This window comes from Bos mutus, chromosome 22, assembly GCF_027580195.1.
Source record: "Bos mutus isolate GX-2022 chromosome 22, NWIPB_WYAK_1.1, whole genome shotgun sequence".
NCBI lineage: Eukaryota > Metazoa > Chordata > Mammalia > Artiodactyla > Bovidae > Bos > Bos mutus.
The window spans coordinates 22,151,084-22,176,941 of record NC_091638.1 but is presented as its reverse complement, the minus strand read 5'-3'; the positions used below and the strand labels follow the sequence as shown (position 1 = coordinate 22,176,941).

At 41.8% G+C, this 25,858-nt stretch overlaps 1 protein-coding gene across 1 annotated transcript in view; it reads right to left on the bottom strand.

Annotated features, from left to right (window-relative positions):
- SUMF1 (sulfatase modifying factor 1) overlaps positions 1-25,858 on the bottom strand; it is a 97,177-nt gene that overhangs the window by 39,406 nt on the left and 31,913 nt on the right. The window contains exons 4-7 of the mRNA XM_005896167.2: positions 16,369-16,451; positions 13,841-13,963; positions 12,997-13,111; positions 7,866-7,979 (exon numbers count right to left, since the gene is read on the bottom strand). Coding sequence (XP_005896229.1) covers positions 7,866-7,979; positions 12,997-13,111; positions 13,841-13,963; positions 16,369-16,451 — 435 coding nt within the window. The remainder of the gene's footprint in view (positions 1-7,865; positions 7,980-12,996; positions 13,112-13,840; positions 13,964-16,368; positions 16,452-25,858) is intronic.

Below are 25,858 nucleotides of genomic sequence, written 5' to 3'. Positions count from 1 at the left end.
CAATAAACATGGGGGGCAAAGTGTGTGTGCTAAGTCGCTCAGTCGTGTCCGACTTTTGTGACCCTATGGACTGCTGCCCGCTAGGCTCCTCTGTCCCATGAATTCTCCAGGCAAGAATACTAGAGGGGGTTACCATGACCTCCTCCAGGGGATCTTCCCACCCCAGGAATTTAACCCAGGTCTCCCCGATTGCAGGCAGATTCTTTACCACCTGAGCTACCAGGAAAGCCCAAGAATACTGGAGTGGGTAGCCTATCCCTTCTCCATGGGGTTTTCCCAACCCAGGAATTGAATTGGGGTCTCCCCACTCCGGTACTCTTGCCTGGAAAATCCCATGGATGGAGGAGCCTGGTGGGCTGCAGTCCATGGGGTCGCTAAGAGTCGGACACGACTGAGCGACTTCACTTTCACTTTTCACTTTCATGCATTGGAGAAGGAGATGGCAACCCACTCCAGTATTCTTGCCTGGAGAATCCCAGGGACAGGGGAGCCTGGTGGGCTGCCGTCTATGGGGTCGCACAGAGTTGGACACGACTGAAGCGACTTAGCAGCAGCAGCAGCAGCTCCCACACTGCAGGCAAATTCTTTACCGTCTGAGCTACCAGGGAAGCCAGGAGAAAAAGAGGAAGTACTCTTTGGCTACTGCAAGCTTATGAGAGGTCAACGGTGAGATGCTGCTCTTCCTGTTGCTGCTGCAACTGCACGTGATAGTGAGAGGCCACGTGGCAGAAGGGGGACAGAACCAGCAACGTTGAAAACCAAAGCCGGATGTACCATATGCTTGCTCTTTGCCAAATGTTGGTCTAAGTAGCTACCAACACTCTCAATCACAGCAACTCTGTCCCCACTGATGAAAGAAGCAAACCTGAGTCCCAGAGTAGTTAAGTGACTTGCCCAGGGTCACATGTTAACCACAGTGACAGCAACAAAATTCAAAAACCCTCGACTGGATTCCACTGGTGCAGCCTTTAATGGCTACCACAGTCTGAGACCCAGTGACAGAGAAGGAGGGAAAAGGACTGCTGCACTATCATTTGCATCTATCAGGGAATATAGATAGAATGCTGTGTACATTTCTGGATGCTCATGTAGAAAAGGGGACTTTTTTCCCACCCATATTATACAGAGGACTGTAACCCCAGTTGCCCTGGATTAGAATCCAAGTTATTCCAGGTGCAAGTGAAAGGATGGGGATGTTCATCTAGAAAGAGAAAGATGAGGGGGCACAGGCTGTGAAAGTTTTTGGTGGGGTCTGAAAAGCTTGCATGCACAAGACAGAAGCCATGTTCTGTGTCCTCACCAACTGTGCAATGACAACCGGTGAGCTGAAGCTCTGGGGGTGAAAATATTCGGTTGGCCGTGGAAGAACATCAAACAGTGGGCACATCTGATGACACAACTAGATGCCCTAGGTATCAGAGCGTTCTCGGGCCCAGGACGTTTGAAGCTCAAGGGTGCAGGACCACACGTGTCACTAGGATCAAAACAGGGGTCCTACAGTGGTAGGGGCTGCAGTTTTTCATTTCCCACCAAGATCCACTGGTCCTCCAAACTAAGAGAGGGGGCCACGATATATCTGGGTGTCCCGCTCTGTCTGCTCAGGAGTCAAGAGTTATAACATGAGACTCGAGGTAATATTATGAACAAACACAGCATTTTTACCACCTTTGAAATAGCAACTGGAATTAGCATTCACTCTTTTCAAGCAAGAAGCATGTGTCTGGATACTGTGTTTGAAAATTCGTTTACAGGATCTAAATATCTGAGCCATATATACTCAAGCTTATTTCCTCTGTTTCTCAACAGTTTTTTGTGGTTGTTGAATGACCAACCTTGCTCCACAACCACAAAGAAAAGTGGCTATAGATCAACATCAGCTGTTCCTCTGGAACAATTTCCATCTTCCACTAGGGAGAAGAAGATGAAATTCTTTTCATAAACATGGCCTCAAGGGATTGATGTTGTTTGATCACTCTGCTTTTCCTTTGGGACTTACTAAGTATAATTTACAACCATAGTAATTTATTATCAAGTTTAAGTCAACTTCCTTAATATTTTCATGTCTTTTTCATTTTGAACACCAGGTTACTTTTCCATCAAACTGATTTATTATAAACTGTCCTCATTGAAAATACGTGAATAAAGGGTCTCATGTGAGATAAAAATCCTTAACCAACTTCTCTGTGCACTACTACCTACAAGTGGAATTCCAGGAATGTGAGCTGCGCTGAATAGGCTGCCAAGGGGGCAGCTGATGGGTGAGACAGTCTCAACTCAGGAAGATGTGATATTTACTGTCTCTTGCCAGGCTTAGACAAGGCCAGTCTCATGCCATAGGCAGAGGAGGTCTGGGAAACAGGCTAAGCAGGAGTCTAACATTTCTGATGCACAAAATTCATTGATTCATATAGTGGTATGTGGCCAGAGGAGGCATTATTGGGACAAGGAACAAATAAATGCAGAATTTAGAGGATGGACAAATTCAAGTCCAAGTTCCAAGTCCAATCACCCAATGGCAAAAACAGGACTGACCATGAGGCACCTGCCAATATGTGGTCCATTTTGACCTCAGGTCAGAGGTTGGCACGTGTCCTGTGTGACAGGCAAGGGTCAGAGGTGTGTTCTTCAAAACATGCAGAGTGCAAACTCCAAACCACAACCAGCACAACAGGAGGGCTTATGTTTTCTCTGGTCAGTTCCACACCACAACACCGCAGCCTTGCAAAACAACACATTTCCCAAAATGTCTAGAGCTATATGATCTAACTGAACAGTCAAACTCCACATTGACAAAAACAGAACAAACAGAATCTCTGGCTAATAGCATCTGACAAGCATCAGGGATTCATTCAGAGGAGGAATACTTTTTGGGAAACTTTATTCCCAATGGACTCTAATGAGCCACAAAGCAAGATTTTCATTGTAAGGATGACTACGTGATATGTTAACAAAAGGTAAGGATAGGAAGAATATTAGGCATTCATTATTTATAAACATCATTTTCTCCTCCTCTGCTCCCAAAGGCCAACATTTCTTGTTAATTCTGCTGAATAGAAGCATATATTTGTATGTGTGCAGTTGTTCAGTCGTGTTCAACTCTTTTGCAACCCCATGGACTGCAGCCCACCAGGCTCCTCTGTCAATGGGACTTTCCAGGCAAGAATACTGGAGTGGGTTGCCATTTCCTCCTCTAGGGGATATGCCCAACCCAGAGATAGAACCCACGTCTTTTGCACTGGCAGCTGGATTCTTTACCACTGACCCACCTGGGAAGCCCGAAAAGAAGCATATAATCTTCCAATTACGTAGCAAAAAATAATTAAGAAAAAGAAAAAGTAAATCACTAGCACAATAGTACTTTTGGGGTCTAAAGTTATATTTTCACATGCAACATTATCAGATCTAACTTGCCAACAATTTCATGAGATAGGTATAATTATTCCCAATTTGTATATAAGGGAACTTAAGGTATGTCCTAACCTTAGAGAGATTCCTTTAAGATCAACTGGTAGAGCTAAAATCCACATTACTTTGACTAATTCTAAGGCTATATTTCTTTCCCTTAGGACAGAAAAAAAGCTGCCCAAATGAAACTGTGTACCTTAAGTGAGAGTGGCAAAGATATTACAGATTACTCTATCCTTTTGTATCACCAGTGAACCAGAGTACCATGGTACCCCGGGTATGGTACTAGGGTAGTGAAGTAAGGATGTAGGTGTGGGAAATCAGGATGCTAGATAAGTGCTATATAGTCTTTGACTGAAAGCACCACACTTCTGGGGGATTGCCATGTGGCTCAGTGGTAAAGAATCTGCTTGCCAGTGCGAGATGTGTGAGCTCGACCTCTGGGTCAGGAAGATCCCCTGGAGGAGAAAATGGCAACCCATTCCACTATTCTTGCCTGGGAAATCCCATGGACAGAGGAGTCTGGAGGGCTACAGTTCATGGGGTTACAAAGAGTCAGACAAGACTGAGCGACTAAGCATACAAGTACCACCACACACTTCCAGAGATTAATCTGGGTTTCTAGGTAAAGTAACTACAAAGGAAAACACACACACACACATACAAATTACTTCTTAATTGGGTTAAAAAAGTAGCATCAGCGGCCACACTCTGGATTGCACCTGTGTAGAAAGACAGGCTGTCAACCTAAGCAGTTTCGAAAATTACACACATGCATGCATGGACACTCCCCAGAACCTTCTACCAGGCAAGACCAAACTGACCCTCACTCCATATGGCCAAATACCTCCGCCTCTCCTAGGATTTTGTGTACAAAGCATACAAGGTGTTACTAGCCAATAAAATAAACACTAATGATTAACTTTTGCTCCCTGGAAGTCACTGAACAAGAAAAAGGTATTCCCTGAATAGCCTCTGCCTACAGAGCACTGACTGTTCCCAAGTTCCCCAAAGAAGCTTGAAAAGTATTTGCCATTATGAGTTAGTCTTGGAGCTAAAATATACACATGACACTGAAGAGGTCCGTTTCTGGGTTGAAATGTTTACTTTGGTTCAAAACTTACCCTGAAAATATATGTTTTTAACTAGCTTTTGCTTTTGAAACACCTCCAGTATGAACAGTGATCAAACTCTCTTTGATTCGATTCTAGGTATCTGGAACTGGCTTTATTACAGGACCAAGTTCTTTGCTAGGCGCTGGAGACACACAGCCCTTAGGGAAGAAAGGCAGATAAATTAAGACCTTGAAGAGAAATGGGAGTTTAAACCAGCTCAGGTGAGAACTATCAAGAGCTGTGAGGAACTGCTGAGCTCAAATCCCAGACTGAAGACAAGGCCAGAGAGGTGAGCTTATTTTCCCAGAGGTCAGCTGATTCCAGCTGCAGCAAGTGTAATACTGAGAAGCTGAACAGAACTTTGCATAGACTCATGGGCCCCAAGGAAACAATTGGAGCTTAGGGCCTTCATGGTGGCTCAGCTGGTAAAGAATCTGCCTGCAATGCAGGAGACCTGGGTTTGATCCCTGGATTGGGAAGATCCCCTGGAGAAGGGAAAGGCTACCCACTCCAGTATTTTGGCTTGGAGAATTTCATGGACTATACAGCCCATGGGGTCGCAAAGAATCGGACACAACTGAGCAACTTTCACAGGGCCCTCCAAGGAAGAAGAGTCGTGGAAACCCCCTAGCCCACTGGCTGGCACCCTGAGGAGCTATATACATCTAGCCCTCACAAGGACTGAAGCTGAGCTTCAAATCACCTCAATTACTGGCTAGAATAGCTAATATGATATGTAAGTTTCCAGAAGCAAAGATAAGCCTGCTCTAGAGAGAGATTCCACTCTCCAGATCTCAAACAATCTCTACAGTTTATCTCACACAATGTCTGGTACTCAATCAAAAATACTGAAGCATATGAGAAAATAAGATGTAACCAAAACCCAAGAACGGCACACAACAGAAGCTGGTCAACTGAGTGGCATGCTATGAGAGTTATCAGATACAGACTTCAATATATGATGACTAAATATAAACTCATATATAAAGAATGGATAAACAACAATATAGCACAGGGTACTGTATTCACTATCCTGTGATAACCATAATGGAAAAGAATATGAAAAAGAATGTGTGTATATGAATATATATAAAGTATGCATATATACACATATATAAAAAGAATATATGTGTATATATATACATAAACTGAATCACTAGGCTGTACAGTGGAAATTAATATATTGTAAATCAATTCTACTTCAATAAAATAAGAAAAAAATACATATATACGTAATGACTAAAAAACCACAGTGAGATAGCACTATACACAGACCAGAACAGCTTAAATTAAAAATACCGACAAATATCAAGTGTTGATAGAGTAGTTTTTGTTCTATCTCTTTGGTTAAAAGAAATACAGTAAATACAATAAGCTGTCAGTATATGTTAAATCGTAATGCCAGATACATAGGTCTCTGTTATGCTATTTTCTGAACTTTTGTAACGTTTCAAAATGAAATGTTGAAAGGAAGAAAAAGCTGTGGTCACTGAGTGATCAGCAACAGTTAAATTATTTTAGCCTTCAGAAGTCATGTTCAAGAGTCTGTACTTCATTTATTCTTTAAACAGAGGAGTGAGAGCATTAACCGTATTCTCTATAAAGATCATTCCAGCTGCAACAGAGCAGAAAGAATGAAGCCAGGGAGCCCAACTGGGAGGCTGATGTGGTAACACAGAGAGGCAACAGTGGCGCTGTCAAGATTTGAATGATAGAGTCTGAGTTTGCAAGGGAATTGGGGTTCAGTCCTCCAAACTGGTGAATTTAATCCCAGTCAAACCAGGAAGCAAATAAGGCCTCTGTGAAAGAAACCTACAAGGCTAATGATTTATAGAGCAAAGACAACATCCAAGATCAGAGCCTGGGACTGTGAAAACAAGAATATATGGATTTTTCTGTAAATCCTTAGAAGCAACACAAGCAATTATAAAACTGAAAGCTAATAAGCACTCAGCTCGACAACAGATGGTCACAGAAATACATTCACAACTTGCCAGAATTTTGAAGCCTTGTGCACCCTTTCCAAACATGCAGATGCTTTCATCTAAGGGGAGAAAAAAATTCTATTTCTGCTTCTGACAGCAAACGCCAAGTCACATTGTGCCAGTAGAGAATGGCGTCTCCCAACCTCAAACCCACCGAAAATTTCACAATCTTACTCTCACGTTAGAGAGATGGGTTGCCTTTGACCACTAATTCCACCAGCCCTGCCAAGGAAACCAAAGAGGAAATGACCATTTCTGAAGAACTCAGCTTTTTAATCTGCCCCCCAAAAAGGAGATTTCTGTCTATAGATTATTCATGAGCAACTCATGTGTTATTCTGTGAAGAAAAAACAAGCATATCACATAAATTTATGCCTAAATTCTGAAAAAAAAGAAGGCCGGAGGCACAGAGTCTGAAAATTTCTTCAACTACTCTGAGCTGTTTAACCTTTCACTGAGAAGAGATCAAAGAATTAATTGTCTTTATCACTACCTTTTGTAAGTTTTCAAGAGGTTAAGGTTATTAAGTTCCCAGTCTAGCTAGTTTGGGTATAAATATATATTCCTGGATCTGACTTATGAATGTCTAGTTTGCTAGAGATAGGATTTTTAAATGGCATTTCCCCCCCCAATCTGTTCACACAAGAAATACTCAGACATGTTCTTTTTAAAGGAAGTACTTCCCACTCGCACACCTAATTCTTATAGTGTCTAAATCATTATATATGCTGAGAGAGCTTGGCTTTAGAGGCAGAGTAGCCCACTAGCTGCAATCAATAGTCCTCCCGTGCCAGAGAAGGTAAAATTTAACTTAGTTTTGCTACATTCCCAAGGTTTATGAACTGACATACTGTGGAGTTCAGGAAATAATCACCAAATGACTCAACTTCCTGATTCAGCATTCACCCAGAAAACATCCTTCTCATTTTCTCCAAACAATGTTCTTCAATCAAAATTTCAGCCAATGAAAACTCAGGCAATTAGCAGCACAATAAATACCATCTACCAGATCTCACTAGTTATTAACAAACATTAATGAATTTTCCTAGTTATTTATATATCTCATTACTTTGATCACATTTATGAGGCTGAATATAATTTCTAAAGTTATAGGCAGATTTCCTCAAATCATTATCACCAAAACGATCCAGCAGCATACAAAATGTCCACGGACATTTCTACACAATGCCTTAAGGTTGGGGAAAAAAAAAAAAAAAGATGTGCTTAATATTCCTTGGGGAAATTCCAAGATTAATTTCAATAGTACATAAATAGCCAAAACACACGAAATTCCTACCATAATCTGCCCAAAGGATGGGTGTAACCTTTTCATAATACATATTCTGAGACTAATACTCACTGGGTTAATCGTTTCTTCAGCAGAATGGTGAACAGTCCACCAGTCTGAAGTCCACTCCCAGGCGTTCCCTACTATATTGTATAAGCCATAACCATTGGGAGGAAAGGCGTCAACCTGAAAATTAAAAAAAGGGGGAAATGTTGTCAATCTACTCACCTTGTCTAGAAAGCCTCTTTAGTATAAAAATGCACAAAGACCTCTTACTTCAAAGTATGAATATGAATTTTCATTCCAACAGTGAAAATACAATCTGGCCAATATAAAAAAAACAGAGGAAGATATTTTTCAGCTTTGAGTTCTCAAAGGGAGTTCAGAAACCTAAGAAGAGTTTATGTTACATGGTAAGAAAGTCAATGAAATAATTTTTAATAGAGAGACTAGTATTGATCACAAGTCAAATCTGTATCTCATTGAGAAGTGGCAAGTAAATTATCTGCAGACCTTCAGAAGCATAAGAGAAACAGAATTATACCCAGTATCAGTCTTGTCATCACAGCTGAGCTCTGCTGGCCACAACATCTTTAGGCACAGAGAGACTTCAAGCCAATTCTGTCCTTTCCACCAGCCCCCTCCAACTCACCAGCTTATCTTTAAGCCTGAGTCATTATTGTCAAAACACTGATGGGACTTCTTATTACAGAGAAACTGTGAATTCATTATCAAGTGCTATCTATAAAACAAAGAAAGTTTGCAATCCCTGGGACCTGCAAGTATGAGTTAAGCTGCATGGGCTCTTCAGCCAGCAATTACATCACGTTCAAAGGTAGATCAGACAGTCTGCCACATAGTTATGTCACAGACATGATACCAAAGTGCAAAGCTTGTGTACAAAGGAAGGTGGGGAGGAGGACCAGAGAAAAACCTTTGACTGAATAGTAAATGCATACAGAACAAGTTTTGCTATTTTAGGGACTCAGAACTTTTTCCTAACATATTTTACAAGAAATGCTCATACATGAAGGAAACTTTTATTTTTTAAGTGAAAAAAATATTAATTTATCGTTGAGATTCTTTTTAAAAAATCTTTTTGTAAGTTCATGTTTTTTCTCAATTAATGAAGTAGAACTAAAAGGAATAAAATTAATTTCCTACTTGGCTTCAGAAGGTTTTAGATCTACACATAAATATGGAACCATGTGATATGTGGGCAATCCAGGGCACTTCAATAAAGTTATGACGCTACTCTGAAAAAAAATTAATCCAGACGATGGGGAAAGCTGAAAATTTTTACCATTCTGCTTCCAAACTCAGCATTCATTATGGAAACAGCAGTACCTATTCACTGCTTCATTCAGTAATTCCATGCATGTCGACTGAAGGCAGAAAGGGTTTGATGACATAGACGTGAAAGAGTTTTAATGAGGGAGAAAAAATGATGATGCCAAAAATTAAAAATATCCAATCTAGAAAGGCAGGGTGGGATTAGTAGGGTAAGAGAATGAAAGAAAATATGCAGAAACTCCCTAGAGGGAGAGATTTCGAGCTGAAGACGAACCCTCCTCCACAAAGGTAGAAGCATCTTATGGGAATCAAGGTCAGAGGTCAAAGGTCAGAGAGACAGTGAAGGAGAAGGGGTCAGAGGCATAAACTGTTCTTTTAAGAATTTGGAGATAATGAGGAAGAATAAGACAGAAAAATAGTTGGAAGGAAAAGAAGAAAATAATTTGTTTCAGTGAAAAGATGGGAAGGAGCGAGGGGTATGAGAGCAACTGAAAGATGGAATGAACGAAGTGGAGAAGTGGAGGGAGGAACCATTTCTCAGGCTTAGACAGCAGACTAATGGAGGTCAGCCAGCCTAAGGCCTTCATTACATGACAACACACAACAAATGCTGGGCAAGCAAGTTAGCCTACGAGGTGCTGTTAAACCCTAAGATGAGGAAACATTAATAACAGCATCTACTGAAAGGTTTGAGGAGTTTTCCTTCTGTAAATACCTGGATGTTTAAGTGAGGTAAAATCTGGAGGTCACCACTCCCAAAATTACCACATGAGAGTATAAAAATTTTAACTGCTCTTTGTTCAGTTAATCACACCAACCAACTTCCTTCCAGAAAGCTCAGAAGAAATACTTCCAACATGTTTATTTTCAGGTGAATGAGCAGATATGCATGAAAACCAAAACATACTAATAACTTACAACAGAGGCCCAATCAAACAGAAAACCAATTCTTTAGGTTCACTGCGGTCAGAATAGTTCACTAAATTTAAAACCAGAGTGAAACTAATAAAATAAAACAGCAGATGAGGGAGATATTTCACTGTAGTCCATCCCAGCATTGGAAGTTCGATCCCTGCTCTCAAGGGACCAAGGCCTGTGGACCCAACAAGGAAGCTAAGGAGAACCTGAGATAAACAGGTGCTGGTTTTTTTCCTCTTCAGGTCATATTTCTCATGTCAGCTCCTGGTAAATGTTCTAATTTTGTCTTAGGAACTTCCATGGCAACTTCTTCAGGTAAGTTCTGTTGAATATCCTCCAAGGAAGACATCTGCTACACATCCCCAGTTAAATATTCCAACTCTGCTGCTGCTGCTGCTGCTAAGTCACTCCAGTCATGTCCAACTCTGTGCAACCCCATAGACGGCAGCCCACCAGGCTCCCCCGTCCCTGGGATTTTCTGGGCAAGAACACTGGAGTGGGTTGCCATTTCCTCCTCCTACGCACGAAAGTGAAAAGTGAAAGTGAAGTCGATCAGTCGTGTCTGACTCTTAGCGACCCCATGGACTGCAGCCTACCAGGCTGCTCCGTCCATGGGATTTTCCAGGCAAGAGTACTGGAGTGGAGTGCCATCACCTTCTCCACTCTAAATATCTGTAAAGTATCTTTATTTCATACGGAAATTGTTATTTTCTGAGAAGATGCACTGACTTGAGAATAAATGACTTTTTCCTTGGAGGTTCATCTGTCTAAATAGTGATGTGAAATTCTGTAGCCATTAAGTGCTATAAAATATTCGTAACTGTCCAGTACAGATTCTCATGGTCTTTTGACTGACAGGTGCTTATGTAATTTGCCTGGTCTATCAGAAGTCTATGCTATATATGCTTCAAGGCTAAGTGTCCTGCTTCTACATTACGTGTCACCTTTCCTGGGGTCTCCTAAGCATCTTCATCAGGCTCCTTATTTTGTTCATCCTGCAGCGCAGGTTCTGCCAACAGTGGCCCATGAGATAACAGCTGCCCTTCTTACCCATGTACAGTTTGAGAAAAAGGTTGAGATCTCTTAGACCCCAAGGTCTCTAATAACTCATTTTACTGAATAAAACTATGTGCCCCTGAGAGTACAAGCTATCCAGAAGGAAACCTGAAAAGAACTAACTTCACTTTGCTGTATAGTAGCAAATAAATTTTGCCTCTTGTGAAAAATACATCCAATTCCCACTGTTTGTGTTGGTGCTTTTATCATATACCTAACTCATACATATGAAATTTTAGAAGCACACACATGTGAGTTCCTGTGCCTATTTAAAGGCAACATATTCTCATGTAACTTTTTTTTACATTACTTCTGCACCCCTGCAAAAACAACTGTAATGTTTTAACTATATGGCTCAAAGTATGTTTGAAGTTTTGAAAAGTCAAGTGTCTTCTCATCCCTCATCTCTTCCAAAAACTGTCTGTCTTTTTCACTTGTTTATTATTTCAGTTGAAATTCTGGAATCATTTGGTCATGCTCCAAATAACATATGTGTGTTACGTTTATAAATAAATTTTGGAAGAATTATTTTTGTGTGAACAAATATTAAAAACACAAATTTTTTTTAAATGACAACTGTTTGAAAGATTGTTGAAAGAATATTATCTTCTGTAACAACAAACCCAGTAAAGTGCTATTTCCCCACTACAAGACATCTTAGCTCAATGTGTCAAAAAAAAAACCAAAATGCTTTTATCATTGTTTCATTAGTGTATGGTTCTGCTGAAAAAAAAAAAAAAAAACAGACAGAAAGGAATACTCATGGAGAGAAACAGGCTACATGCGTTCCAGAAAAGTTTGGTTATGTTTTTGAAACTCTTACCAAGAAAGTTTTCTAGTGTTTGACTCACTAATTTCACTGCTAGGAATCTACCTATTAAAAAAACCACCACACTATTAAGGGTCTACTGTATTGCACAGGGAACTCTACTCAATACTCAGAACTGATCTGTATGGGAAAAGAATCTAAAAACAGAGCAGATATATGCATATGTGTAGCTGATTCACTTCGCTGTATAGCAGAAACTAACACAACATTGTAAATCAACTATACCTCAAAAACTATTTTTAAATCATCAGAGATACAATTTAATATTTATGCACAAGATGTTGTTCTTCAGCAAAAAAACATATGTAACTTTGCAAAACTAAGGGGCAAATAAATTAGGGTTAATTCAAATGACAAGCTATCCAGCTGCTAAAAGACATGTATTTGTGAAGAACTGCTAATGCCAGACAAAATGTTCCTGGTATTACACAGGGAAAGGAGAGTAGGATTTTAAATATAATAGTATGACCCCAAAGCAATATGTAAAAAATATATACGCACACAAACACAAGAAATATTTATACTGGCACCTATATGGTAGTTAAGAGCATGGGCTTTTGAAACAAAGCGACCTGGTTCAAATCCCAGATGTGTGGCTTTCCAGCTGTGTAACCCTGGGCAAGTCAGTTAACCTCTCTGTGCCTCAGAATGCTCACCTGGAAAAATGGGGATAACAGTACCTACCTCACAGAGTGGAACATTAACTGAGATAATTCACGCAAATACCTCAGTATCATGCCTGGCACACTGCAAGTATTAACTCCTAGCAATTATTAGTACCATTAACACCGAAAATGAATGGGAGGAATTGCACCAAAATGCTAATAGGGGTTATCTATCTTGAGATAAGATTCCTCCAGGTTCTTTCAATTTTCTCCTTTGCAACTCTTCTGGTTTTTTTCAAAGTTTCTATAGTATTATAGAATCGGAAAGAAAAAGGTGTCACGAAAAAGAACGTCTTAGTATTTGCCTCGTGCTGTAGTGGATGAAGGCAGAAAGGGTACAAGACGTAGAGCGGTGAGTGAGCAACACTCTCCCTCATGTCTAGCGGTTTCTAGTGGTTTCTCCCTGCGCTGTGGCTGCAGCCCTCTGAACCTCGCTACTCACAGGCGCGGTCCCTCGGAAGCCGTCCTCCCCGGTGTTGGTCACAGGAAACTCGCCTTGCCAGATGTTGGCATAATGCTGGCCTTTCGGCTGCAGTTTGTTGCCCCAGGGGAAAAGTCTGTCAGAAGAGACACAGGCATCAGCCTGTCAAACATGCACAGGCTTCTGGCCACAAGTCAAGAAGAGGAAGGCAGTGAAAGGGAGAGAGCACACTGCTCGCTTGTTCCAAGTGAGTTATTTTATTTTTTTAATACATAAAGCTTTTAATCAGGAATTTTTTTAACTTCCACACAACCAAATCATGTCAAGCTCACAACAACATCAGTCTCTCCCGAGGCCTCAGGAGGCCTGATATAAATCACCTCACTAAAAGACGGGCTTATAGGAGGCTGGGAGAGCAGCCATCATTCTGGACTTATATGGAAGCATAACGGGGCACCATAACACCGCACTTTTTAATAAAGCCTTCACTATTTTAAGGAGCCTTTTTAGAAGCTGAGGCCCAATCGTGAGTTTTCTGTCTCATGGCTCTGGAAGCAGAGAAATACTGATGTTTCAGGAGACGCCTAAAATAAGAAACCCCTAAAAGCGAAGGCAGCCTGCCAGAGGGGCTCGAAGGAGGACCACGTGGCACCGGGATGGGGCTGCGTGGCCGGCGCCCACCCCACCAGCCATGCGCCCACCTCTGCCTGGGTGTTTCCTAAGGAACTTCACCAACGTGAGGAAAGCCCAGTAGGAAAGAGCTGCCCTGGTGGTTGTGGTTTTAAATCAACTGTCCAGAGTAAGTTCCTGTGGATTTAGAAAGAGGATCCACATACTATTAAGCAAGGGGAGACCCTCCAAGTACCTATTTTGCAGGCCTCCTCGACAGCTGTACTCCCACTCGGCCTCCGTGGGCAAACGCTTTCCCGCCCACGTGCAGTAGGCGACGGCGTCGTTCCAGGAGACATGGAGAACCGGGTGGTCCGGCCTGGGGAACAGAGAGCGCAGAGTGAGGAGGGCGGAACCGGAACTGGAAACAGGGACCGGCTCCAGCCAACCGCCCATCTTCGCCTTCACCTCAATCCCTGACCCGGAGGTGGGCCTGGTCCCCAGGTCAACGTCCCTAACCCTGCCCCCCTGCACTTCTGTCAGCCTCCACCAGGGGTCTCTGACATCCCAGGCTCCCAAATAGGTTATGGTCCCTCCTGGCACAAGACTCGAAACATTACTCCAGTTTGCTGGCAGGCCTGAACCCCAGAGAATCTCACGTGGTGCAGCAGGGTGTGAAGATGCACCAGCCAGCTGCACCAACCAATGCTTTCTTCTGTGAGGAAAGAACGATTTTGCAGCTGCTGGACATGGTATGAGCAGAAGCTTCCAGCGCTCAGCTCCTTCAGAAGAGTTGCAAAGAACCACCTCACAGTCACCAACGAGCAACCACAGCAGGAGCATAAAGGCACAGCCATGTGGGTTCACCCATAGCTCGATCCTATGGGTCATTTATACCCCAGAGCCCCATCCCCACCCCACCCCCGAAGGACTGGCTGGGACTTCCTGGACCTGCCTTGCAGTCTTGGCTTCTCCCTCTGCCCAATCCTGCTTCCTCCCCGTCCCTCCCACAGGTGCAGATCCCTAATAAATAGTCTGCACACCAAGCTCTGTCTCAGCATCTGTTTCCGAAGAATCCAATCTGTGATACTTGGCTTTAAACTCTTGTCTTTCTGCTGTAGATGACTCTGCTCTATTTGCCTCACTCCAGCATATCCCAAGTAAGCCTCTATTTTTTCTACCAGTATAGCAGGGCAGGGAAGATTAGGGGGAAGTTTGAGAATAAGGGGATAAACATATTTATTCAGCACCAATAACTTTAATTCCTGCTCACTCTTTCTCCAGCGGACTCTACACTCCTGGCCCATTTCTTAAACTTTTTTATTCTTTTTTTTCTTTTTGCGGCACTGGGTCTTTGTTGCCGTGCAAGAACTCCTTTGCTTCCTCTAGTTGTGGTGGTGCCTGGGCTTCTCACTGTGAAGCTCCTCTTGTTGGGAAGCATGGTGTCTAGGGTGCACTGGCTTCAGTAGTTGCAGCATGAGACCCTAGTTGCCCTGCGGCATGTGGGATCGTAGATCCGGGATCAGGGATCAAATCCACATCCCCTGCATTGGCAGGCAGATTCTTAACCACTGGACCACCAGGTAAGTCCCTCTTAAGCATCTTTGAATCCCCTATCGTAATTACACCATGACTTTCACTTATTCTTTCCAAAGTGTCTATTGAGTACCTTTACGTGCCAGTCACTGTTTTCAGCACTGATGTTTTAAGACATGCACTTTTCTCAAAAGGACTCATTGGATAGAATACATTTCATTCTGGGTCTTCCTTCTGTCCTCAGCTTTTCCTTCTACTATGATACTTCAGAAAGAAGCTATATATTGGGAACTAAGAGGTCATCAACCTGAGGTATCTGAGAATCCTACAACTTTCTACCTCAGAGTCTATTTCTACCCCGGGGCCTACCAACTCAAGAGTTTGAAAGAATGACATTTATCAAGGAGCTGTATCCCTAGAGCTGAACTTCATGTATTTCCGGCTCCCCCACACTGAGGGCAGTAAGCAGGAACGATGTTGAAAACGGAGACTCAAGAATCCCATCTGAAAAACTAGGTTAGGAGAACAGTTTTCTTGGGCTGTTGAGACGCTGAGTCCTGACCCAAACCTTTCTCTGCCTCCAGGGCTTAAAGTGCTACTCTATTTTTGCTTGAGAAAATTATTTCTTTGCCACCCTGGAGACTTGCTGACCGACTTGCAGCTCTGTGGTTTTTCAGTCAGATGGTGGCTTCAAAGTATGTCAGTCCAGGACTGCAGAGAACATGAGTCCTGGACCCAAGGCCTAGCTGTTAAACAGTGGCCAATTGGCAAGACACCACCGCTTCTCTGTGAGGCAGTCTCGGTCCTCATGATGGCCTACTCATGAGGAAGAACAAACAATCTGTAAAGGTTACATGTCATGACATTTGTAATAGGTCTATCAAATGGGGAAAGAATGACAGGAGGGAACCCTCTAAAAGGCCAAATGAGGATGGCAAGAGGCCACTTATTATGAGCCTTCCAGAGACTTCCCTGGTGGTCCAGTGGTCCTTCCAATATAGGAGGTGTGGGTTCAATCCCTGGTCAGGGAGCTAAGATCCACATGCCTGGCAGCCAAAAGACCACAATATAAAACAGAAGCAATACTGTAACAAATTCAATAAAGACTTTAAAAATGGTCCACATCTTCCAACCGATTAGAGTTCATCATACTTTTTTATAGACAATGGACATTGAGTTTCTCTTCAACATCATAGGAACTGATTTTTAAATGAAAGTATCATCTAGTCTAAGACCCACCAGTCTCACCTGTGTAGGACAGTAGAGTCGGGCCCTTCTGGGTGTCTCCAGTTAGCACCTTTCACAGGTAACCACCACGGAGCAGCTGCAACCTCAGAGAAACACAGGATAAGCTGAGGTTAGCTCTAAAAAAACACTGACTCGGTCAATGCAGGAAAAAAAAAAAACAATCTCACTTAAGGTCTTCAACTTCCATGGAATTACCAAATCATTTTTCCAGAATATCAAAAATATTTATATGTAATTAAATCTAACAACAGTGTCAGACTTTATCTTTTTGGGCTCCAAAATCACTGCAGATAGTGACTGCAGCCATGAAATTAAAAGACACTTACTCCTTGGAAGGAAAGTTATGACCAACCTAGAGAGCACATTGAAAAGCAGAGACATTACTTTGCCAATGAAGGTCTGTGGTTTTTCCAGTGGTCATGTATGGATGTGAGAGTTGGACTGTGAAGAAAGCTGAGTGCCGAAGAATTGATGCTTTTGAACTATGGTGTTGGAGAAGGCTCTTGAGGGTCCCTTGGACTGCAAGGAGATCCAACCAGTCCATTCTGAAGGAGATCAGCCCTGGGTGTTCTTTGGAGGGAATGATGCTAAAGCTGAAACTCCAGTTCTTTGGCCACCTCATGCGAAGAGTTGACTCATTGGAAAAGACACTGATGCTGGGAGGGATTGGGGGCAGGAGGAAAAGGGGACGACAGAGGCTGGATGGCATCACCGATTCGATGGACGTGAGTTTGAGTGAACTCCGGGAGATGGTGATGGACAGGGAGGTCTGGCGTGCTGCGATTCATGGGGTCGCAAAGAGTCGGACATGACTGAGCGAATGAACTGAACTGAACTGAAATCTAACAACAAAAAAAAGGCATTATCTCTTGAATTCCCTGGTGGTCCAGTAGTGAGGACTCATTTCACTGCTGTGCTCCAGGTTCAATCCTGAGTTGGGGAACTAAGATCCAGAAAGCCACACATGCACCCAAAACAAACAAACAAAAAGGCACAGTGTTATGTGGCAGGTTAGATGGGAGGGGGCTTTGGGGGAGAATGCATACATTTATATGTAAGGTTGAGTCCGTTCACTGTTCACTTTAAACTACTACAACATTGTTAATCAGCTATACCCCAATACAACATAAAAAGTTTTTTTAAAAAGGTATTATCTCGCATCATAAAGCCCCACAGTGATTAAATAAATATGTATCTAAATGATGTATCTTTCAAGAATCTGAAAAAGACACTGCTAGCTAATCCTCTATAAGCTCTAACAACTGGGACAACTGGTACCACTCTGATGTAAAAGATGAGGAAACAGCATTAATCTTACAACTTGGTGCCAGGCTGAAGGTCAACCAAGGTGGTGGGAGACCAAGCTGAAGCACCGAATACAGAGCTGCAGTGTGTTCACAAAAGACCGTGGTTAATATCCAACCCAACATGAGGTGTGTGGCTCTGGGCAAATTCATTGCTTGTCTGGCCCCAAAGTCCTCATCTGTGAAATGAGAGCAGCCTCCCAGTTGCCCACCTCAGACTCAGAGCAGGGTGAATCTAAAAGGATTGGGAAGTGCTCAGCCCACATCCTGTTTCCAGGACCTTAACTGCTACTTTACAGCTCTGTCAACCCATATACCAATATCAAGTGGCCCTTGTTTTGTTCCTTTTCATTCATTTGTGCTTTCTCTGTTGTGTCTGACTCTTTGCAATCCCATGGACTATAGCCCGCCAGGCTCCTCTGTCCATGGAATTTTCCAGGCAAGAATACTGGAGTGGGTTGCTATTTCCTCCTCCCGACCCAGGGATCAAACCCACATCTCTTGCATCTCCTGCACAGGCAGGCAGATTCTTTACCATTGCGCCACCTGGGATTGTTTAGAGATTGGTTAAAAACTTGATTTTGGAGTCAGTCAAAATGAGATTTGAATTACGACTCTGCCATGCAGAGGGTAACCCTTGGCAACCTCCCTACTGAGGTCCCTACATCTGTTTTCTCAACTGTAAGATGAAGGCAGTAACAATGCCTATTCAGAGATTATTACAAGGAAACCAAACATACATCCAGGGCTTAAGACTATGCCGAGCACTTAGCAAGCACTCAGTAAAGGGAAGCAGTCAACCATGGACCTCATGACAATCAAGGAGAGAGTTACCAAAAAAAAATTACCATCATCAGTGATGCTAATACTAAGTAAAGAACAGAAGTTTGCAAATGATTCTTCTGCTGTAAACCGGAACGGACTCAAGTTATCCCCAAGACAATGCTGCTCTCAGTCCTCTGCGTCCTGACGAGCCGGGCTGAGTGGAAGAGATGGGGGATGTGTTCCCGGCTAACAATTACAGCAATCACCAAGAACACCAAACTCTGTTCTTGTTCTTTTTCTCACATCAGCACAATCAAAACATTCACGGTATTCCAATCACAATTTGATGGGAAAAGCCAAATTCTTTTATATCTCAATGAAAGAGGCATTATGTCCTTTGAGGACACTACTGCAGAGTGTTTTCTCTTTCAGAGAGCAGGAGAGGTGAAAGGCAGGGCTTCTTCCTCTTTCTTCTGTGGCACTGTGGAATCTTTAATCAGGGCGGGCGGTGGGGGGGTGGTGTTCTCGCTCACTACACTGCTTGATATTTGCCACCAGGGAAGCCCGTTTAAGTGCCAGCGACAGGTAATTCATTCCGCGTCAAGGGAAGATGTGCAGAGAAAGCCCAGGTCATCCCACTCTTAACATTTCAAGATTTTCAGATTACTCACCCAATTCTAACCCATTCCCAACACTAAGGTCACCAGAAGGTTCTATTTCTCAAATTTAAAAAAAAAAAAAAAAGAGGCTTGGAGGAGTAGGACGGGAAAACACTTTCTCCCCACAAATTCATCAAAAGAGCATTTAAACGTCGAGTAAATTCCACAAAACAACTTCTGAATGCCGGCAGAGGACATCAGGCACCCAGAAAAGCAACCCAACTCCTCGAAAGGAGGTAGGAAAAAATATTAAAGACAATAAAAGAGACAAAAGAGAGAGGGACGGAGTTCCGTCCGGGAAGGGAGTCTTAAAAAGAGAGAAGTTTCCAAACACCAGGAAACCTTCTCACTGCGAATCCGTGCCGAGCTTTGGAAGCACAGAGGGCAACATAACAGGGAGAAAAATAAATAAACAATTAAAACTGCAGATTTGTGGCCCTACGGTAACTCCTCCAGCGGAGAAGCAGCGCAGAGAGCGGGGCTGGGCAGGGAGGCGCGGGCGTGGGCTGCATCACTGAGAGTAAGAATCTGGCCCAATACCCTGAGCACTATCTGAGCGAAATAATTTGGGCTAGCAAACCAGACTGTGGGATATCTACCTGCGAAAAAGCCAGCCTAACCTAAGACACCGCCAGCCCGCGCACGAAAAAAAGGACTAAACAGAAGGTAGCCGGCTGCAAACCTCCCCCCTTGACAGGCAGCCAGAGCGGAAGGGGGGCAATCTCAGCCCCAGAGAGACATTATCTATAAAACTGGCTTCTTTGCTAACTAAAACTTATTGGGGGTCTGGACGGTCAACATCTGCCTGAGAAGGTGCGCCGGTTTTACACCCAGATAACCAAGTGGCGGGGAGGCGATAAGTCGCAGCATTGGCGCCGCCAAACACCTCATCACCTGAGCTGCTCGGACCTGGGAAGAGCACAAAACGCAGCCCCAACTGAGTCTGCGCCTCTGAGGACTACCTGAGTGCCTGAACCTGAGCGGCTTGGACCTGGGAGGTGCATGCAACCCAGGGCCAGCCTCGGATTGTTCCGGCGGAACAACCCAGAGCCTGAGCAGTGTGGGCAGGGAGGCTACACGCGCCGTGAGCGGGCAGACCCAGTGTGGCTGGCAAACGCCAGTGTCATTTGTTTGCAGCATCCCTCCCTCCCTCCCCATAGCGACTGAACAAAGAGAAGAAATACAGCTCCACCCACAGAACACCGACACAAGCTTCCCTAACCAGGAAACCTTGACAAGCCACCTCTACATACCCACACACAGCGAGGAAACGCCACAGTAAAGAGAACTCCACAAACTGCCAGAATACAGAAAGGACTCCCAAACTCAGCAATTTAAACAAGATGAAGAGACAGAGGAATACCCAGCAGATAAAGGAACAGGATAAATGCCCACCAAACCAAACAAAAGAGGAAGAGATAGGGAATCTACCTGATAAAGAATTCCAAATAATGATAGTGAAATTGATCCAAAATCTTGAAATTAAAATGGAATCACAGATAAATAGCCTGGAGATAAGGATTGAGAAGATGCAAGAAAGGTTTAACAAGGACCTAGAAGAAATAAAAAGAGTCAATATATAATGAATAATGCAATAAATGAAATTAAAAACACTCTGGAGCCAACAAAATAGTAGAATAACAGAGGCAGAAGATAGGATTAGTGAATTAGAAGATAGAATGGTAGAAATAAATGAATCAGAGAGGATAAAGAAAAATGAATTAAAAGAAATGAGGACAATCTCAGAGACCTCCAGGACAATATTAAACGCTACAACATTCAATCATAGGGTTCCAGAAGAAGAAGACAAAAAGAAAGACATGAGAAAATACTGAGGAGATAATGTTTCCTAAAATGGGGAAGGAAATAATCACCCAAGTCAGAGAGTCCCAAACAGGATAAACCCAGGAGAAACACCCCAAGACACATATTAATCAAATTAACAAAGATCAAACACAAAGAACAAATATTAAAAGCAGCAAGGGAAAACAACAAATAACACACAAGGGGATTCCCATAAGGATAACAGCTGATCTTTCAATAGAAACTCTTCAAGCCAGGAGGGAATGGCAAGACATACTTAAAATGATGAAAGAAAATAACCTACAGCCCAGATTATTGTACCCAGCAAGGATCTCATTCAAGTATGAAGGAGAAATCAAAAGCTTTTCAGACAAGCAAAAGCTGAGAGAATTCTGCACCACCAAACCAGCTCTCCAACAAATACTAAAGGATATTCTCTAGACAGGAAACACAAAAATGGTGTATAAACTCGAACCCAAAACAATAAAGTAAATGGCAACGGGATCATATTTATTAGTAATTACCTTAAACCTAAATGGGTTGAATGCCCCAACCAAAAGACAAAGACTGGCTGAATGGATACAAAAACAAGACCCTTACATATGTTGTCTACAAGAGACCCACCAAAAAACAGGGACACATACAGACTGAAAGTGAAGGGCTGGAAAAAGATTTTCCATGCAAATTGGGACCAAAAAAAGAAAGCAGGAGTCACAATACTGTATCAGATAAATTAGACTTTAAAACAAAGGCTGTGAAAAAGACAAAGAAGGTTTACATAATGATCAAAGGATCAATCCAAGAAGAAGATATAACAATTATAAATACATATCCACCCAACATGGGAGCACATGAGTATGTAAGACAAATCCTAACAAGTATGAAAGGAGAAATTAACAATAACACAATAATAGTGGGAGACTTTAATACCCCACTCACACTTATGGATAGATCAACTAAACAGAAAATTAACAAAAAAAAAAAAAAACAAAAACATGTATCTATAAAGCTCACTAAAGCAAAGCACAGTAAAATGAGGTATGGCAATAAAAGGCATTAAATTTATCAAATAAAAAATAAATAAAGTGCTGAAAAATTAAAGCTGTCAATTCTGTAATAGATATTCATTGAAAGTATCTTTTGAAATGGGGTGAAAACACCTTCAGAGAAATGAAAGCTAAGGAAGCAAGCTATAAAAAATTATAAAGTCCTTTATGAATGATGATAATACCAAAACAAAACTGGGAAATACAGGAAGGAGTAAAGAGCACTCTGAACAGTCAATACATGGATAAACATTAGAAACTATTCTCTTTTCTTAATTTCTTCATGGTAAACTATCAACATTATATTGTGAAATTTTTCAGAAAAAAAAAAAAAAAGAATATGGTATGACATAGTTCTGTCTTAGATATTATGCAAGTGGGATGAATACTGAAAATAACTAAAGTACCTCATGGTAAAAAATAAAAATAAAAAATAAAAATAAAAAAATAAAGACAGAGATAAACTATAAAAAAAAAAAAAAGAATTTCTACTAAATTAAAAGTTTTTCTTTCAAAGTTGTGAAATTGCAATGTTGTGGTTAAAATAGACCAAGTCAAAAATTTAAAAAAAAATAAAATAAAAATAAAAAAATAAAAAAAAAAAAAAGAATTTTTAAAAGGCAGATATGGCAAATGCTAGCTTTTGTTAAATCTGGGTGGTGGAAACTAGAATGCCTATTTTTCTTATACCCTATTATGTTTTGAAATATTCCATCATTAGCAACTTTTTAAATGGATTTACTTATCTCTTCTACTGCGATGGGCATTTGGGCAATTTCCAGTTTGAGCTACTGTGAATGGTGCTACTTCTGTGAACATTCTTGGTAGCTCATGACTCAGGAAATATGCAGAAGCATTCCTGCTGAGTGCACGCTGTGGAGTGGAATGGCTGGATCCCAGGGTCCACACATGCACAGCGTTAGTAAAGACAACCAAACACAAGCCTTAATGGCAGAAGTCCTCCAAGGTTCCCAACCTTCTTCAATGGGAAAATTCCACAGAGTTGGCTTGTGTAGGGAAGACCTGGGGCAGCTGCCCCTGTGGCCTCTGAGTCCATTCTCTTTTCCTCTCTGCTTCCCCTCAACTCACTCTGGTCACACATATTTATTGAGCACCTACCATCTGCCAGGTTCCCTTTTTAGGAACCTCATTCCTAAAGGAAATCTTCAACTCCCAGAATCCTGAGAGTATGACTTAAGACTTTTGGTATATTGAGAGTTTCTCAATTATTTATTGTACATATTAATATTTATCGTACATGGTTAACTACTCACTTTATCTTCTTCCAAAAATATCTGTAAAACTCAGATTGGTGAGTCCAGGTACACACATCAGTGCTATAGTTCCTACTCAATTTCTTTCCCATCATATACACACACTTTCTCATTTTACATATCTGCTTTCCAGTTCTCTTACTATCGTTCTTTCCTGAAAGCTTTTACATTTCTTAATAACCCATCCAATACAGACCATCTCAGCACTACTGATTTATTGGGCCACACAATTCCTTGATGGAGGGGGCTGTTCCGTACACTGTAGGAAGCCCTGCAGTATCCCAGACCTCTCCCCACTAGATGCCAATAGCATCCTACTCCCCACTCAACTGTGAGAACCAAATTACGACTCAGCCATAAAACATATTTTGAGTCACTTCTAATGAGGTGGCTGAACCTAGAGCCTGTTATACAGAGTGAAGTAAGTCAGAAAGGGAAAAACAAAACATCGTATATTAACACATATATATGGAACCTAAAAGGATGGTACTTATGAACCTATTTACAGGGCAGCAGTAGGGACACAGACATAGAGAACAGACTGTAGACACAGTAGGGGGAAAGAGAGAGTGGGACGAGTAGAGAGAGTGGCATGGAAACATATACATTACCATATGTAAAACAGACAGCCGGTGGGAATTTGCTGTACGACTCAGGGAGCTCAAACCTGGTGCTCTGAGACAACCTAGAGGGGGGGGTGGAGTGGGAGGTGGGAGGGAGTTTCAAGAGGGAGGGGCCGTATGTATGTATGGCTGACTCATGTTGATATATGACAGAAACCAACAAAATATTGTAAAGCAATTATCCTCCAATTAAAAAACAAATAAATTTTAAAAAGAGATAAAACAAATAAAAAAATTGTCTCCACATTCATGAAGCCCCAAACGAGACAAAGCTTGGGGGCCTATGAGAGGACCGTAGGACACCCGCGCCTATGAGAAAGACTGTAACTCTACATCACAATGGTCAGACACAGAGTCAGGAACCACTTCCGCACCAGACATATGAAGAAGGAAAGATAAGCAATCAGAGTCACCCACACAGAGGACTTAGCTTACAGGCAGAACATCATTCTTCTTAGCCAAGTTGTACTGGGAAAGCCATCTTTTCTAGACAAACATACAACAAATCCCATCTGATGTCACCAGATAACTTCTCTCAAATATCACTGTTAACTCCACATTTTAAGACTTGTTCTTGAACTCCTGGTCATATCTTCAAAATGAATGCTCTTCTACTATGTTTAGTAATTTATGAAATAAGCAACTTTTGAGAGTCATACATAAGCCAGTTAAACAAGGTTACACTGCAAATTATAACATCTATGATTCCTTTTAACAGAAAGAGTCTTCATATGCATTCATTCCAGAGTCACAGCAACAACATGAGTGGTTTGGCACCTGTGATAAGCTTCATCCTAAAAAGAGAAACTGTAGGGGGCGGTGGATGTGGTTGCCCATCTACGTATTTTCTGTTCAACTAAGACACTTCTAGTTGAGTTACAGCACTCCCTTACATCCAGGGAGAAAAGGACTTTACTTGACCTATTTCTAGTCAAACCATCTCCATAGCAACTGTCTTGGGTTTAAGTTGAAACAGCTGTACCAGACAGCCAGCAACCAATTACAATGTAAATAGGATCCGTGTGAGTACTGACGTCCCCTTGAGACATGGACTTCAGAGGGCAAAGACATCGTTTCCCACCTCTCCCTAGGGACATAGCCAGACGTGTAGTAACAGTTTAAAGAAAAGAAAAGGAGGAAGACAGCGAAGGTGCCTTTATTTTTGCCAGAAGTGGTAAATTATGCTTCTTATACACACATAGCCCAGAATAAAGTCGGCACAGGAAAAAGACAAAGCACTGTGTTAATATGCACATTCAAGTGTAAAAATGTCAAGTTCACAACTTTACAACTGTTCTCTTAAAAATTCAATACATTTAGACAAGCAAATTAAAAAGATGGATGTTTTTTGAAACGCAGTATAAACATGACAGTTACCCCTATAAAAACAGCCTGGGAGAATTTTTCAACTGGCACCAGCGAACAATAAGAAATCGCAGATCTGTTCAAATTCATGAAGTATAAATAAAACTGGGTGAGAATCAAATACAACTGAAGGAATCAAGTGGAATAGGAAGCACACAATGAGTAAAATCTCTTCTTCAGCACCCAATACAATTTGTATTTTCTACAATACAAATGTAGAAAATTGAGAAGTGGGCTTGAATAAAGAGTAAAAACAAATTCATCATGAAAATAGGTAGTCAGGTCTGACAGCTTATTTCAAATTAAATCCTAAATCAGGTACCTTGACTACTTAATAGAATATGTGAGAGAGAAAAATGCATGCTTTTTCATAGAGTACAAACATTTATGAAACTTAAGGCCAATCTGAAAATGTTCAACATTTTTGCTCCAGTTCTTAATGAAATTCCTCATTATAGAATTCACTGCCTTCCTGAAATACCAGTTTGTACACTCTAAACATTTATTACATGTCCTTAAGAGAGGAGCAGAAATCCTAGAGTGTCACTTGTTAAAGACAATGTATAAAAAATGCAAAAAGGATCGTTAGCATCCAAGAACCCTTTAAAAGTGAGGTAGTTGACTCATTCTCCATTGAGACCTGCAGAAATA